At 38.7% G+C, this 15,329-nt stretch overlaps 1 protein-coding gene across 2 annotated transcripts in view; it reads left to right on the forward strand.

Moving 5' to 3' along the window:
- The window catches only part of LOC5573590 (neurobeachin-like protein 1), a 232,880-nt gene that overhangs the window by 11,525 nt on the left and 206,026 nt on the right, over nt 1-15,329 (forward strand). Inside the window, exons 3-9 of one of the 2 annotated variants that reach the window (XM_021848942.1) lie at nt 4,162-4,332; nt 4,393-4,668; nt 11,328-11,408; nt 11,554-11,703; nt 11,767-12,039; nt 12,100-12,422; nt 12,805-13,492. In XM_021848942.1, the coding sequence (XP_021704634.1) occupies nt 4,162-4,332; nt 4,393-4,668; nt 11,328-11,408; nt 11,554-11,703; nt 11,767-12,039; nt 12,100-12,422; nt 12,805-13,492 (1,962 nt within the window). The remainder of the gene's footprint in view (nt 1-4,161; nt 4,333-4,392; nt 4,669-11,327; nt 11,409-11,553; nt 11,704-11,766; nt 12,040-12,099; nt 12,423-12,804; nt 13,493-15,329) is intronic. The other variant, XM_021848943.1, reaches the window with a different exon arrangement.

Below are 15,329 nucleotides of genomic sequence, written 5' to 3' on the forward strand. Positions count from 1 at the left end.
GTCCAGCAAAACTTATTAATCTATTCAAATATTTGGAATCTTCATACAATAAGTTTGCATGAAATAAATATGGAAAAGAGCTGAAATGGCTGATAATTTGAGAAACTGTTGGTCTCACGTCACGCACGTTCCCATCCCAAATTTGTTGGGATCTTGATTTTTTAACAGACACGCACATCTTCTTCACGTAGATAACTTAATAAAGAGCTTATACCAATTGCCTTACGCTTATTCATAAAACTGGAGTTTGTACACTTTTGTGTTTTTGATAAACCTATTCAACATTGTTTTACCAAACAAAATAGTAGAGTTTTAGTTTAGTTTAGTGCTAGTCAAATCGTGATCCAACGCAGAGCTAAACGGTGAAGATTCCGCTGTTCTAGAATAACGAATCCAGTCGACATCCCAGTCGAAGTTGGTAGTGTTAGTGAAGAAAAATCACCTCAATCATTCTACAGAACAGATTTTGACGGTTAAAAGCATAGGAAACCGTAAATATTTAATAAAACTTTCGCAACAAAACCCCACAGTTAATCATCAATCGGGTGGCAAAAATGCAAAATATGTATGTACCTTAGCAAAATAAAAAAAAACTCTCAGTTGATAATTGCGAAAGTGTAAGCTGAGAAAAAAGTTCTTCATCAGTTAGGATGTAATGCCAAACAGATGAAGAAGCAGAAGGATGAGCATGAATACAAGAAAAAGAAATAGTTTTTTGTTAAATCTTTCTTGAAAAAAAGACAATGATCAGCTTGACCCACTTCTAACTAACTACTTTTTACAAATATGACCCATCTCATGATGTAAAGCACATTTATGTGATTATACTTTTAATAAACCATATGAAATACAATGAAATTCTAACCAATAAAACTTAAACTATTAATGCTTTATCGCATTGAATAATCATAAGGATTGATTAGAGTCTGCAATCAACATTATTTATGAAATTATTGAGGATTTTTCCCGCTAATAGACTTACACCTAAATAATTTTGTCACACCAAAATATTCTCCCACCATGTTTGCCATATATTGGATGGCGTCGTAGCTAATAAAATCAATAAGTAACGCACATGTAACGCATTCTGTTGGATTGTACATTGAATTCAAGGTTCGTGCTTCTATTAAAGTGCCATATAAACTGACGTGTGACTTTTCCCTTTTCCACGTAGAAAATGTGCACTAGAATCTATTCGTCAACAAAACGAACAATATACAAATGTACAATCTTAATGCTAATTACCGCTCCCAAACATCAATTCAATGCATTTATATGATGAAATTGTGTATTTTCCTGGCAAAACAGCAATTCTGTTTTTAAATTTGTAAAATATTTTGTCTAAGAAAATTATTCCGTTTTTGTCACGGTTCCGTTTTTATCAACTGAAAATTGCCGATCGTGTTGATAAAAACGGAACATACCTGTATTAAAGGATTGTTTTTTTAATTATTCGTTGTTGGGAAATAGATTTCAATAAAAATGACCAACAAAATATATTAATTTGAAATGAATCATCATCATTATTATCCAAATTTAAATCCATTTAGCAATCATTGGCCAGATACTTAAAAAAATACACTTGAAGTATTTGGAATGTTTAAGAATCTTAGCGAGTATTATACAAATTATTCATATCCAATAATATTTCAGTAGTGTAAGATTATTTCAGTATCGTTTCCATACTGTAAAAGTCTTACACAACCCAACCTATGTTGAAACAGATAAATAATAAAAATTCTTCAAATTACCAAGTTAGTAAGAAAATTCAATGATAGGGCAATTTCGATAACACTCTAATCTGTTGTCCTCCTTAATATTCAGGCTATTCCATCAAGAGCATAAATACATCAAAACAAATCGATGAGTTGAGGATATTTTGATATTTTTAATTCTTGTCATATGAATGTTTAGAAACTCATTTTATAATATTTATATATTTTTTCAGAGCTTCTCTTTTTACCGACTTGATTCAAAATGCTACGTCCACTAGCTAGGACCCCTCCCTCCCCCTCATCACACTTCGTCACAAATTCGTGAAGACCCCCCTCCCCCCTAAAAAGCTACGTCATTTATGGACGACCCCTTACGGTTATTGCAGAAAACCAATTCCACCAATTGATGCTTCTGATGAAAATACAATCGATACAATAGGGAAACAATTTTTTGCATTTTATTTCTGCGGGATTTCTGTAATATCTGTAAGAATGGTGAAGAAGCAGTTTCTTCAAAAATTAATAATAAAATCAAACTTTTAAAAAAAGAAACTCAATGAAAATTTTAAATTTCAGCAAACTTTCAACAATTTTCATTAATATTCAAATAGAAAATTACTGCTTATGTTGCTTCAACAATTCCAGCACAAATTATTTCTTTAACATGATTTTTTTTTTTCAAGATATCCTCTGAGGATTCATTTTGCTACTCTCAGCAAAATATTTCGCGAATCTCAGCAAATGAACATAATGCTGGATGCGATCTCGTCATTAACTGTATTTCTGGGTACATGGCGGTCTCGATAAAAAAGCATTAAAAAAGTGCCATGATCCTAAAAATGCGTGTAGTTTTTTACGAACCTTACTTGAAATATTTGATGGATATCTTTCATCTTATCTTTTTCTATTCATTCACGACATTACATTTCAACTTTGATAACATTGATTATAACCTTGTTCACTACATAAGATATGTGGAAACCAAAATTGCACAGTAGAACAGTCGCAAATGGCCACTGAAATTAATACCACGCTTGTACTGTGTACAACAAGTGTGTTTTTCAGATGGTGCATATAATCAGTGCATGTTTGGACAAAGAAAGCTCCCAGATATTGTTCACATCACTCGTAATAGTTGACATGCATACGTTTATAGATTAATATGATAAAAAACATAAGCATCTCAAAATTCCCGATTTTGGCAACATCCCCAATTAGGTAACATAAAAATCACGTTGTGTTGCCAAAATCGGTAAGGTACTGTACTGCCCATAACTGCATATTTGTCACATTCGACATTTTTGACGATTTCGATGACGGGGTTGGTGGTCTAATGGCTATCGCTTCTGCTTTGCAAGCAGGAGGTCGTGGGTTCAATCCCAGGCCCGTCCCTTTCACATATTTGTAACATTATTCCTAATAGCTGTCTTTCTCTATCTCTTTGTGTCATTATGACGCAAAACATCATCAGTTATATCTATCGCTAGAATTGAATTATCGACTTAACCGCTTACCACAGTGGTATCCATACGGTCGAATGCCTCATCCATCACTAACAGAACACTTCTACTTCTAAGGTAGCTGTGGGAAATGCAGGAGATTCTCCGGTTTTCTAGTAACAACCAGCGTCGCCAACCTTCCAGATTTGTCTGAATATTCCAGATTTTTGAGGCCCCGTTTCACAAAAATCTGGAAGATCCAGATAAAATTTGAAATGAATTTGTAAGGTTTTGTAAATAATTTGTAAGGTTCTCCATAGACGACATTAGCAATCCAGACTTTTCCAGACAAATTTTCAGAATCTTCCAGATTTTAGAAAAATTGACTTGGCATCCATGGTAACAACGGCTATCAATTAACAATCCTTCGTCTCCCCGATGGACATAAGGACGTGGCCGGCGCCGTTATCATCATCAAATCATTAATACTTTCGACCAACTTAATAAAATCTTTGAGATTGTTCTTAAAACTTCGGAAAAAAATATCAACTTGTTTTGTCACATTGTTTAATATAACCGCATAACAGTCACATGGAGATTATACATGAGCCGCGTAATGTTGTGGCATAGATATTTCTAGCATAATTATTTTCTGACTATTCACCCAATAGTGAGATGAGCTGTACAAAATTTCAGCTTTATATAAGCATTGTTGAGTTCTCGGTAATTTTTTGAGATTTTGGTGCCTTCCCATACTGACGAGAAATTCACACTTTGTACTCCATTTACTCAGTACCTACTTTTGTCGAATGTTACAGATATGCAATTATGGGCAGTATATTAGCCGTAGAATAGCCCTATAAGACCAAACAGGCGAATTAGCGGGCTAGTGGTTACTTGGGTTACCTTCTATTACCACTCACAAGGCATTGTGCACCTTGCACAGTGTATTATGGGCTTGTTTTGGCTTTGGCGTCTCTCAATAGATATTTTCTTCCATTTTCTAGGCGTCCGGTGACGATACCAACGAGGAAAAGGACAATGAAGCGATTGACGAGATTCAGCTCCTGGTACGATGTCTGACCATAATCTGCCGTCATTTCGACAACATCGGAACAATCATCAAGTCCAGCTATATATCGAGCTGCGTAGCCATTTCAAATTCAATTATCGATAAGGTACTCAAAGTATGAAACTTTGCATGTTTAGATTATTAATACAACTTAATTATTTTCCAGCTGAACGTTTCTCCATCAGTGAGCACGGCGCAGATCCTGTTTCTGGAATGTTTCAGCCAATTTCTCGAAGTCCTGTACGATCCTTACTTCACGTGGCGCAATTTTTTGCGTGGGGATGTGGCCGACTATGCAAAGCTCGCATACAAAATCTCGCCCATGCACGCCGAAATAGTGCCATTCATTTACGATTGCTTCCAAACGAAGCAAATCTCCCGGCATCCCGAAATCGGTAAACATTTGATTCACATCCTCGGTGCAGTGATATCTGGATCGCAGGTAAGCTTCACGTACTAGCTACTAGTCAATATGGTGGTGGTGTAAATCAGTTTTGTGAGGGGAATAGCTTACTGTAGGGCTTATTATGTGTCGAGTAACATGTCAAAAGATGTATCGAAACAAACTAGACTAGAAGGGTTTGAAATGTTTCAACTCTCGTTATATTGAATGTATAGAATATTCAATTAATTTTTAACAACATCCCGGTGTAAATTCTAGAGGCTACATGAATTCTTACGCGGTTCGTTTACAGATTCTTCAGATATGCCATAACAGTTTCTTTGAGAAGGTTTATAAATTGATCCAGGTATTCTTTTAGAAACACATTTACGGCGTCATACAGAGATCTCTCCACAAAATTGGGTTTTTAAACTATAAAAAAAACATACTCTTTTTGTGTAGCTTGCTCGCAAGAGCTTCTCTTCTTCTTGACATTACGTCCTCACTGGGACAGATCCTGCTTCTCAGCTTAGTGTTCTTATGAGCACTTCCACCGTTATTAACTGAGAGCTTTCTTTGCCAAAGTTGCCATTTTCGCATCCGTATATCGTGTGGCAGGTACGATGATACTCTATGCCCAGGGAAGTCAAGGAAATTTTCATTCGATGATACTCTATGCCCAGGGAAGTTAAGGAAATTTTCATTACGAAAAAATCCTGCACTCAAAATAATCCAAACGTCACTGTTACGTGAAAACAAACCGGCGCTACACGTAAGAGCTACGTGGATTTTCCGGTAGCCTTTACGAAGCGTTTCAATAGGATCTAGATGGTTTTGCATTACATATAACTGTAATAAAGACCAACCTTATTTCTAATAGGTTTTGGAAGAAAACTAATTTCCAATTGGAAAATATAAACAAACTTAAAAGATTGTGATATTATTATATTAAATCGGAGCATTTTGAATCCTGTTTCCCAATGTTTGTGAGTTTGGTCTATCTTGTTCTAGCCTCCGCGTGCTTTAATTGATAGAGGTTATAAATCAGGTATAAAATATGAAGTAATGCAGGGATTCTTCGGTATTCAAAGCATATTTACCTTGAAATCAATCTTACACAGGGTGTAAAGTTCAGCAGCTTCTGAAGTTCTTCAAATATCAAGCGGGCGACAACTTAAGATTTGAGCTTAACACCGAATGTACGTACAATATGCAGATGTCAAAATGAACTTAGGCACCTACGTGAATTTCACGTAAGTGCGATTGGTAACCTCAGTAACAATTACCGAGTCATTATTTGGTGGTTATGAATGGCTTAGTGATTTTTATATTGGTCAGGTGAAGTGGAGGTAAAATGAATTTAGAATGATCCACCCATTTTGTTATTTTTACATGAAGACAAACGGCTGCTGCTTAAAAAATAAATTAATTTATTTTCGTTTTCATTAGTTAACATTTACAATGGCCTTAAGTACCTGAGCCGTTTTCCTCATCTCAAATTATTGAATAAAACTGTTTTACACCGCAAGTGACGAGGCGGACTCATCAGCTAAATCTACTTTCGCTGAGTTAGTTCCAGTATTTCTGCTATTATAAAAAAAATGAAATGATTTGATTCAAAACTAGAAAATGATGGTCATAACTTACCAAAGAAGGCTTCTACCATGGATTCCGATGTTTCTAAAGTATTGAACTGGTCGATTTATTGCACTTTTGCATTGCAAGTTCTCCGCATCGGTTATTTTCACTTTTACACAAAAGCGTAAAACAAAATGGCAGATCAGCTCTTTATATATCAGAATCAACAGTAAAACAAACTGAAACAAAAAAAATCCTCAATTTGAAATGAAGTTTTTTGTCGTTGTTTCAAAAATGAATCTGATTTGAAATGCTGTCAGAAAATTCAAAAATATTTCTGTTTTGTTTCAATAAAAATCATTGCTACTTCAATGCACTTCGTTTAGTTACAACAAATTGAAGAGTTTTATTAAAAATAACAAAAACAATTATTGTTTTGAATAGCTGTTAATTCTCTGTGCAGAAACAGATTTCTCAATAGTCAAATAACTGATGAACAATCCCCTGTATAATGAGTGTCATGTATTTTTTTTTTAGGATTTGAATAACTTAGCCTTTTCCGGCTATTCGGCCTCAATGGAAGTTGATCCTCAATATCAGCTTCTATATTCGAATAGCCTAGATAGCCGTGTAGTGTCGGTAGCCGATTGCAACAAGGCTAGAAATAACACTACGGATTGCCTGTTCCGATGGTATAAGTCCATCATACAGGTGGCCCCTAATTCATGGTGTCATGCGGCTAAAAGCATACCGTGCCTAGGAATGAATGGTTAGGGGGGTCAAAAGAAACCTAACCGTGAACGGTGCCTGTGGAGTACCAGGGCACCCTCCACAGTATTATGCCCTTACTGTGCTACCCGGAGCAATGGCACAGTTGACCTTGTACTTCTCCGAAATAATCGGCTACTCATATTTAGCCTTAAATCAGAGGCTTGATACGAGTGGGAGCATGTTAATGTAATATGAATCGAATCAAAATTATCCAGGTGAACCTTCATCATGCAAAGGGCGCATCAGCAGTGCTCAGCAGAAGGTTCACCAAGGAAAATATCAATGTGGGACTAATTCAAGAGCCCTGGGTAAATAATGGAAGGGTACTTGGTTGCCCTTCGAGCAGTTGTAGAGTTTTGTACGACGAAACTCAGTCCAAACCACGGACGGTTATTCTTGTAAATAGGGACACAAAATTTGTCCCAATTACAGAATTTATCCGTAGAGACATTGTTGCGATCAAAGTAGAGGTGCCAACTATCCGTGGGAAAACGGAGGTATGTATTGCTTCTGCTTACTTTCCTGGAGATGTTGAAGATGTGCCTCCATGCTCTGTCGTTCATTTTGTCAACTACTGTAAGAAAATTAATGCCCAATTTATAATAGGGTGCGATGCAAATGCCCATCATACAATTTGGAGCAGCACCGATATTAATAAAAGAGGAGAAGATCTTTTAAACTACATGTCGTCTAACAGCATAGACATATGTAATAGAGGTGATTCTCCTACTTTTGTAAACTCTATCCGACAAGAGGTTCTTGATCTCACGATCTGTAGCGACTTGTTATCGGAGAAGATTGTGAACTGGCATGTTTCTGATGAAGAATCATTGTCAGATCATAAACAAATCCGGTTCGATTTTGAAGCTGGATCAGAAATAACAGAAAGCTATAGAAACCCGAAGAAAACCAATTGGGATCTCTATCGTTTTCATTTAACGAATAAGAATTCGTATAACGGTGAACAGTTCACGACTGTTTCACAACTGGAAAATGCCTCTGATGGGATCATTGACCAAATGGTCTCATCTTATCATGCTAGCTGTCCTATTCAACAAAGGTCATCTAACAGGGATGTGCCTTGGTGGAATGACAAGCTGGCAGGATTGAGGAAGAAATCCAGGCGGTTGTTCAATAGAGCAAAGATCACTTTAGATTGGGTTGAATACAAAAAAGCCCTAACAGAATACAACAGAGAACTAAGGCACGCCAAACGTAAGGACTGGAGACGGGTATGTGAAACCATCAACAACGCTCCTGCAGCTGCAAGGCTGCACAAAGTCCTTTCAAAAGACCATTCAAATGGTCTAGGTTGCCTTAAAAAAGAAGACGGCATTTATACTGTTGACTCTTCTGAAACACTGGAAGTAATGATGAGAACTCACTTCCCTGAATCGATCCCATATTCGGATGAAGAACAGGTCTCAGATGAGGCAAGACATGTATGGTCGATAAATGCCTATCAGAAAGCTTGTGAAATCTTCACGCCTTCGAGGGTCGAATGGGCATTGAGTTCTTTTCAGCCTTTCAAATCTGCCGGGAAAGATGATATTTTCCCAGCCTTACTGCAACAAGGAAAAGAGACGCTTTGTCCGCTCTTAACCGAAATATTCAAAGCAAGTGTTGCGCTTTCATATATTTCAAAAGCGTGGCAAAAGGTCCGAGTTGTCTTCATTCCAAAAGCTGGAAGAAAGGATAAAACAACTCCCAAAGCCTTTAGACCTATAAGCCTTTCCTCTGTTCTTTTAAAGACAATGGAAAAAATAATTGATGACTTCATCAAGTCAACAAGTTTAATAGAAATGCCTCTTTGTAAATACCAATTTGCGTATCAATCAGGTAAATCTACCATTACGGCGCTGCAGTCGCTGGTAAATAAAATCGAGAAATCTCTTGAAGCCAAAGAAATAGCCGTGGTTGCTTTTCTCGATATTGAAGGAGCATTCGATAATGCATCCTATAGCTCTATGAGTTCAGCCATGGAAGCAAGGGGCTTGGATAAAAGTGTTATCGAATGGGTTATGACCATGCTCAAGGGTCGCACAATTTCTGCTGATCTAGGAGGTGCGCAAATATCTATAAGATCTACGAAGGGATGTCCTCAAGGAGGAGTGTTATCGCCCTTACTGTGGTCTCTTGTAGTAGACGAACTCCTTAGAAATTTAATAGATCAAGGTTTTGAGGTAATTGGATATGCCGACGATGTGGCCATCTTGGTTCGTGGAAAGTTTGATAACACGATTTTCGATCGGTTGCAAACTGCGTTAAACATTACTCTCAAATGGTGTAGGAAAGAGGGGTTAAACGTAAACCCTTCAAAAACTACTATCGTGCCTTTTACCAGAAGGAAAAAGGTAAAGCTTATACAGCCTTCTTTGAATGGAGTTCAAATTCAATTTTCGGAAGAAGTTAAACACCTTGGTGTTACTTTGGATAAGAAATTGAACTGGAACTCTCATCTAAGCAAGGTCATAAGTAAGGGTACTAATGCCCTATGGGTCTGCAATAAAGCCCTAGGAAAAACTTGGGGACTGCGACCTAATATGGTAAACTGGATTTATTCAGCAATAGTCCGACCAAAAATTAGTTATGCTTCACTGGTATGGTGGCCCAAGACAAATGAGGTAACCGCTCAGAAGAAGCTGGCTAAGTTGCAGAGACTTGCTTGTATATCAATGACAGGGGCAATGAAAAGTACACCATCGGTTGCCTTGAATGCCCTTCTTAATATACTGCCTTTGCATCAATTCATTAAACTGCAAGCTGCAAAAAATGCCTTGCAGTTTATTCGTTATAATAAAATACTAGATGGTGATTTGATTGGTCACATGAAAATCATCAAGGAATTCAATTTGAATTCAGATAACAAAACAATAGAAGATTGGATGACAACGAAGACCAACTATGATGTTCCCTTTAAAGTGGTTAAACCAAGCCGCTATACTTGGGATTCTGGTGGGCCAAGTTTACGTGCAGGTTTTATTGTGTTTTATACCGACGGGTCAAAGATGGGCGACAATACCGGAGCTGGAGTTTTCGGCCCTGGCATCAGCAAGGTAATCGCTATGGGGCGCAGTCCCACTGTGTTCCAAGCTGAAATACAAGCCATCATGACTGTACAAATGTTTGTCTCAAAAGAAACTATAGGTTTGCAAAGATCTGTATTTTCTCAGACAGTCAAGCAGCTTTGAATGCTCTAAAGGCATTCACATGTAGATCAAAGTTAGTGTGGGAATGCATTCTTTCTTTGAAGCAATTGGCCAGTAGGAACGAAGTTACATTGTACTGGGTGCCCGGCCATTGTGGAATTAAGGGGAATGAAATCGCCGACAATCTAGCAAGACAGGGTGCAGCTTCGAGCTTTGTCGGCCCTGAACCGTTCTGTGGTATTCCTGAGTGCACTCTCAGGATGAAACTGAAAAATTGGGAAATGTCCATGGTAGAATCCAATTGGAACGCCACGGATACATCCAAGCAAGCGAAAAGATTCATAAAACCCAGTCTAGCTAAAGCCCGGGCTATACTGAATCTTAATAAAGGAAATCTTAGGGTAATAACTGGCCTGATGACCGGTCACTGCCCAAGTAGGTATCATCTTAAAAATATAGGAAAAATACAATCCTCTGAGTGTCGTTTTTGTCAAGCTGAAGACGAAACTGCTGAGCATTTACTCTGCAACTGCGGAGCATTGCTTAATCAAAGAACGTTAACATTTGGAAAAGGGTTATTGAAGCCCTTGGAAATTTGGCAAGGTAGTCCTAATAGGGTAATAGACTTTATAAAACGAGTTGTGCCCAGTTGGGACAGTGTGACACATCAACCAATGTCTATCACATCTCAATTGTGAAAGGATATTTGATGAGCACCAAATAAAATATGGGTCATACCACAATATTCCTAAATAATGGAAGCAGTGGTTAAAAGGCTCTACAGATGAGGAAAAAAAAAAAAAACTTAGCCTTTATGGCACAACTTTTATTCAAGCATTTTCCTAGAAACAGCGTTTTGATTGATGTGGAATATAGCTGTAAGAAAGGATTAAGTATACACTTTATTTTTAGAAGAAGATCACTCAGAAGTTTTCTTAAAAATCGCCAAGGATGTTACGTTGAAAAAATATGTTATTAGAGGTGCATTACAGCTAAGAATAAACACACTTGCTTATGAGAGATGTATGCCGAAGGTAGTTAACAAAAACAATACTAGAAGAAAGTTTTCGTATTTTTGAAAGTTTTTTTCAACCACGCCAATTAATGGTGGTTCTAAGCAATTTACGGTTTTTCCTCATCATAATCACCAGCAACGAAACTTATTGTCTCTAATATATTAATGGGTAACGTTTTCCAATTTCGAATCCGAACGCTTTATAGGTTGCTCTAATTTCAGAAACGAATCAGAACATTAACTCTTACCATCTAAACTATCCCTCTGGTGAAGGATCTGCGAATGTGGTGAGTCCTTACGCTTTTAATGTTATTTTCCCTTCGAATGTGTCATTAGTCAATAATTGCATGCATGTCATCGTTTAACACGTTTAAACATTGTTTGATGTGATTTGTTGTAGCCTAAGTTCTAATAATTTTTGCTATGATTCAGGATAATGGATTACGTGCCATAAGTCCCGCTACAGTTACCATTATAATGGATATCCTTTCCAAGTGGGAAAGCGATTCCAATCTACGTCAGCTCGTGCTACAGTGTTTCTCAATGATGGCAATCATATTGCAAAAGTCTAGTCCTGAACAGGTAAATTCCAACAGAAGTTAATTATACCAACCTTCGCAACGATTCTCACTGCTCTAATTCTAGCGCCAAATCGATTTACTCACTATTTTTCAACTGTATCTGGGAGCCGTTCACACTTTGCTGGAGACGGACCATTTTATGCAAAAATCTTCGCCGGCGGAAAGTTTCGAGGTGTCGCCAAATGATGATAATTACATCGATGTCAATGCGCTAAACGCGATCATCGGAATAATAGAGCACTTCCTACCGGCGCACGTTAACAAACACGTTCTGTGCAATGCAATGTTCGAAGCAAAGTTCATACCCAGTCTGGTGCAAATTCCAGAACGAGTAAAGGTAACTATTCTACTTTAGTTGAAACATATTTCATTGATGCATTGGTTTTCTTCCAAACAGTCCTGGCACATCGATCATCAAACCTTGGGATCAACATTAGTCCGAAATTTCCACAAACTTTGCAGTTGCTCGGAGAAAATTCACTACAATCTGATGCATACGAATAACATAAACGTTCTGTTTGATGGGCTTAAACTTTTCGGACGGCCCTCCCATGATTTGGTGTGCGATTGTTTGTATTTTGCCTTCGAAGGAGGGGATTACCACAGTTTGAATGCGAGGATTGTTACCAAGTTGGTGCAATGGATTCCTGCCATGGCCGAATCGGAACAAAACTACACCAGCGATGTGCTGCTGAAGAAGTGTTCGGCCAGCGTACAGAAGTAAGTCAACATCATTTACCATCAGGGTCTCTATTTCTAATAAAAAATATCTAAAGTTTCTATTTTAACCAAACGAGTCTCTAAAGTCACTTATTTTTCTTAGGCTTTTTCGCTTTTTCATAGACTATTTCGCGAGATTCCTCCACCAATTACCCTACTAATTTATCCAGCGATTCCTGCTTAGAGGAATTTCTTCAGATTTTTCCCAGAAAATCCTTGAGCACTCCAACGTTACTTCTTCCACAGTGATTCCTCTTAAAATTTCCCTAAATACTATCACAGGATAATCTCAGAAGATCCTTTTTTCAAGACACTTAGTCCCTACCAGCACTGTAATTACAAATTTCGGTTGTGTAATTCTCATTCTTATTTATTTTTACAGTAAACATGCCATCTCGGAGCAAAGGATGATCAAGTGTATTGTAGATAGCTGTCTAACCGATCAAAACAGATTAACTTCGAAATGCAGCATAAATCTACTCAAACTAATCGAGGAGCTAGCCAAGCATAGTATTCATCCAATCGAGCTGAAATGCCTTCTGCGACTACTTAGGATCGAAGTCAACTTTGAGTACCGAAAGCAATTGCTGGAAGTCATTCTTAGGGTATCGCAGTACAGGCTGTCGCTCGGGGTCACTCCCGTTGAGTATCTGGACATCCAAGGAAACACAAATGGAATAACAATTCCCGAAATACGCAAATGGGACACCGCCCACGGATTCGTATTCCATGCTTGGGTTCGCCTGGACAAGGACGTTGAACACTACAGCGACGAGGAAGGAATCAACCTGCAAAACTATCGGAGACATTTGTTCAGCTTGACAACTAATTTTGGGACGGGATATGAATTTTTCGTTCAAAAGAATGGCAATTTTGTGGTTAGTGTCATCACGAAAAAGGAATTTTTCACGGCTACGGCTCAATCGACGCATCTGCTGGACGGCCGCTGGCACTCCATTACTGTGAGTGTGATTCCTCCGAAGAGATTGTTCTCCTATCATCAGATCAATGTGTACATAGACTCGGTGCAGAAACTGGGATCAACCATGAAGTATCCGGCGTTTGCTGAGGTAAGTTATAAGATACTTATAATTTGACATATTTATTTTGATAAGCGTAATGCCCCGTAAAAAATCTACGCATAACAAGTGCCACTGAACGTAGTCGCCGAAAATTATTAATTTGAATACTCACCATGATACTACGTCTCACTAATAGACGCTTAGCATAAATATGTTTGGCCGAATAAAGTATCTTACGCGATATAATGCGAAGCAACAAGAATTTGTTTTTTTTTTCTTAAAATAACAGTAAAACAGTAAAAAATGAGTAATTCCTTTTGATTCCTTTTGATTTGATGTGTTGCGACACAAAGATAATTTTCGAATTCAACCCAGCAACACTGTATTATTATTTTAGGAGGGTCTGTAGCCTTGAGGTTACGCTTTCGCTTCATAAGCGGAAGGTCATGGATTCGATTCCCAGCCCCTCCACAAAAAAAACCGTCCAGTCACCAGAAGACGCTTCACGGAGGACTGTGCTTTGGGGAGCACATCCATCCTCCGTCAGTATCAGATGGTGACTGAGTCAAACTGACCCTCTTCGCAGGCGCTAGCCTCACTAACAGCAGAGCTCTCTCCTACCTGCTCGGTGTGAGAGTAAAAGAGTAGGAGAGAGTGAAAGAAGATGTAAATATAGATAAGTTAAAAATAGATCTGTATCGGTAAAGAAGACACAGATCAACTGATTCCGGCACAGTAGTGGCCACGAGCACAGAGTGCCTTATATATATAAAAAAAAACACTGTATTAACAAAAAATTAGAAATAAATCGAACCTTGTATCGAACGGAAGTATTTTTACGTTTTTCGATAGTGTGCCAAACCATCCGATTTTCCTGCCGAAATCTAAGCCTGAGCTATCGTTGGACATTTTTTGGTCCGTTCTCCCGGATCATCGGAGGAATTTTGAATGGTTTCCGGCGTTCGCGAGTGATTGATTAGCACCGGGTGCTAATTATTTTGGCGCAAGGCCAAATTACGCGTTGGTGGTGCTTCGCCACCAAAAGTGAGTGCCCGTGGCATAAGCAATTGGACGGTCGCCATCTTGGCGAAAAGCTATTGCCGGAGCGGATTCGGTAGAGTGCCCGTGGCACGAGACATAGTGGTAGCCATCTTGGTGAAAAGTGGTCGACGTGGCTTCGACAACAGTGCTCGTAGCAGAAAAGACAGATGGGTAGCCATGTTGGCGAAAAGCAAATGTCAAACGGTTTGACATTGTGCGTGTGGATTTGACACCGTCGTGTTGATTAACAGTCCGAAAACGCTAACATTGAAAGTGCGCGAGACTCGTGTGTTTGTGTAGCCAAAGAAGAGGCTGAAGATCATTCATGAGTGAAAGCGACACACCCCGTGGACCGTCGAGCAAAGTTAAGCGAAGGAATATACTCGACGCGCTCGCCGGGTCGCAGAATAGTGAAGAGGACGAAAGGGATCGAATCCCGACTATCGCCCAGCAGAAGGTTGCACAGCAGGAGTTAAACACAAGACGCAGGATGATGCAGAGTTTGGAGATTTTAGGCGATCGGCAGGCGCTACTGACCGATAAGCTGCTACGAATGCGCGAAACATCGCGAGAGGACATCAGCATTCATCTACTCAAGCTACACGTTGAGACGTTACGCCGAATAGCTGACGATTTCGAGAAAGTCTATTCGAAAATGACAAGAATGGAAGAGTTCCGGAACATCCCTGCGCCCCAAACATCCTATCAGGCTCCGGTGTATGTACAGGCACCAGCTCCTCATCTGCAGGCTCCGTTTCCTACCTTTAACGGAACCCTCGAAAACTGGTACAGCTTCAAAAGCTTGTTTCAGAGTATCATGGCTAGGTACACAAACGAAACCGAT

The sequence above is a fragment of the Aedes aegypti genome, chromosome 3 (genome assembly GCF_002204515.2).
Source record: "Aedes aegypti strain LVP_AGWG chromosome 3, AaegL5.0 Primary Assembly, whole genome shotgun sequence".
Classification (NCBI taxonomy): domain Eukaryota; kingdom Metazoa; phylum Arthropoda; class Insecta; order Diptera; family Culicidae; genus Aedes; species Aedes aegypti.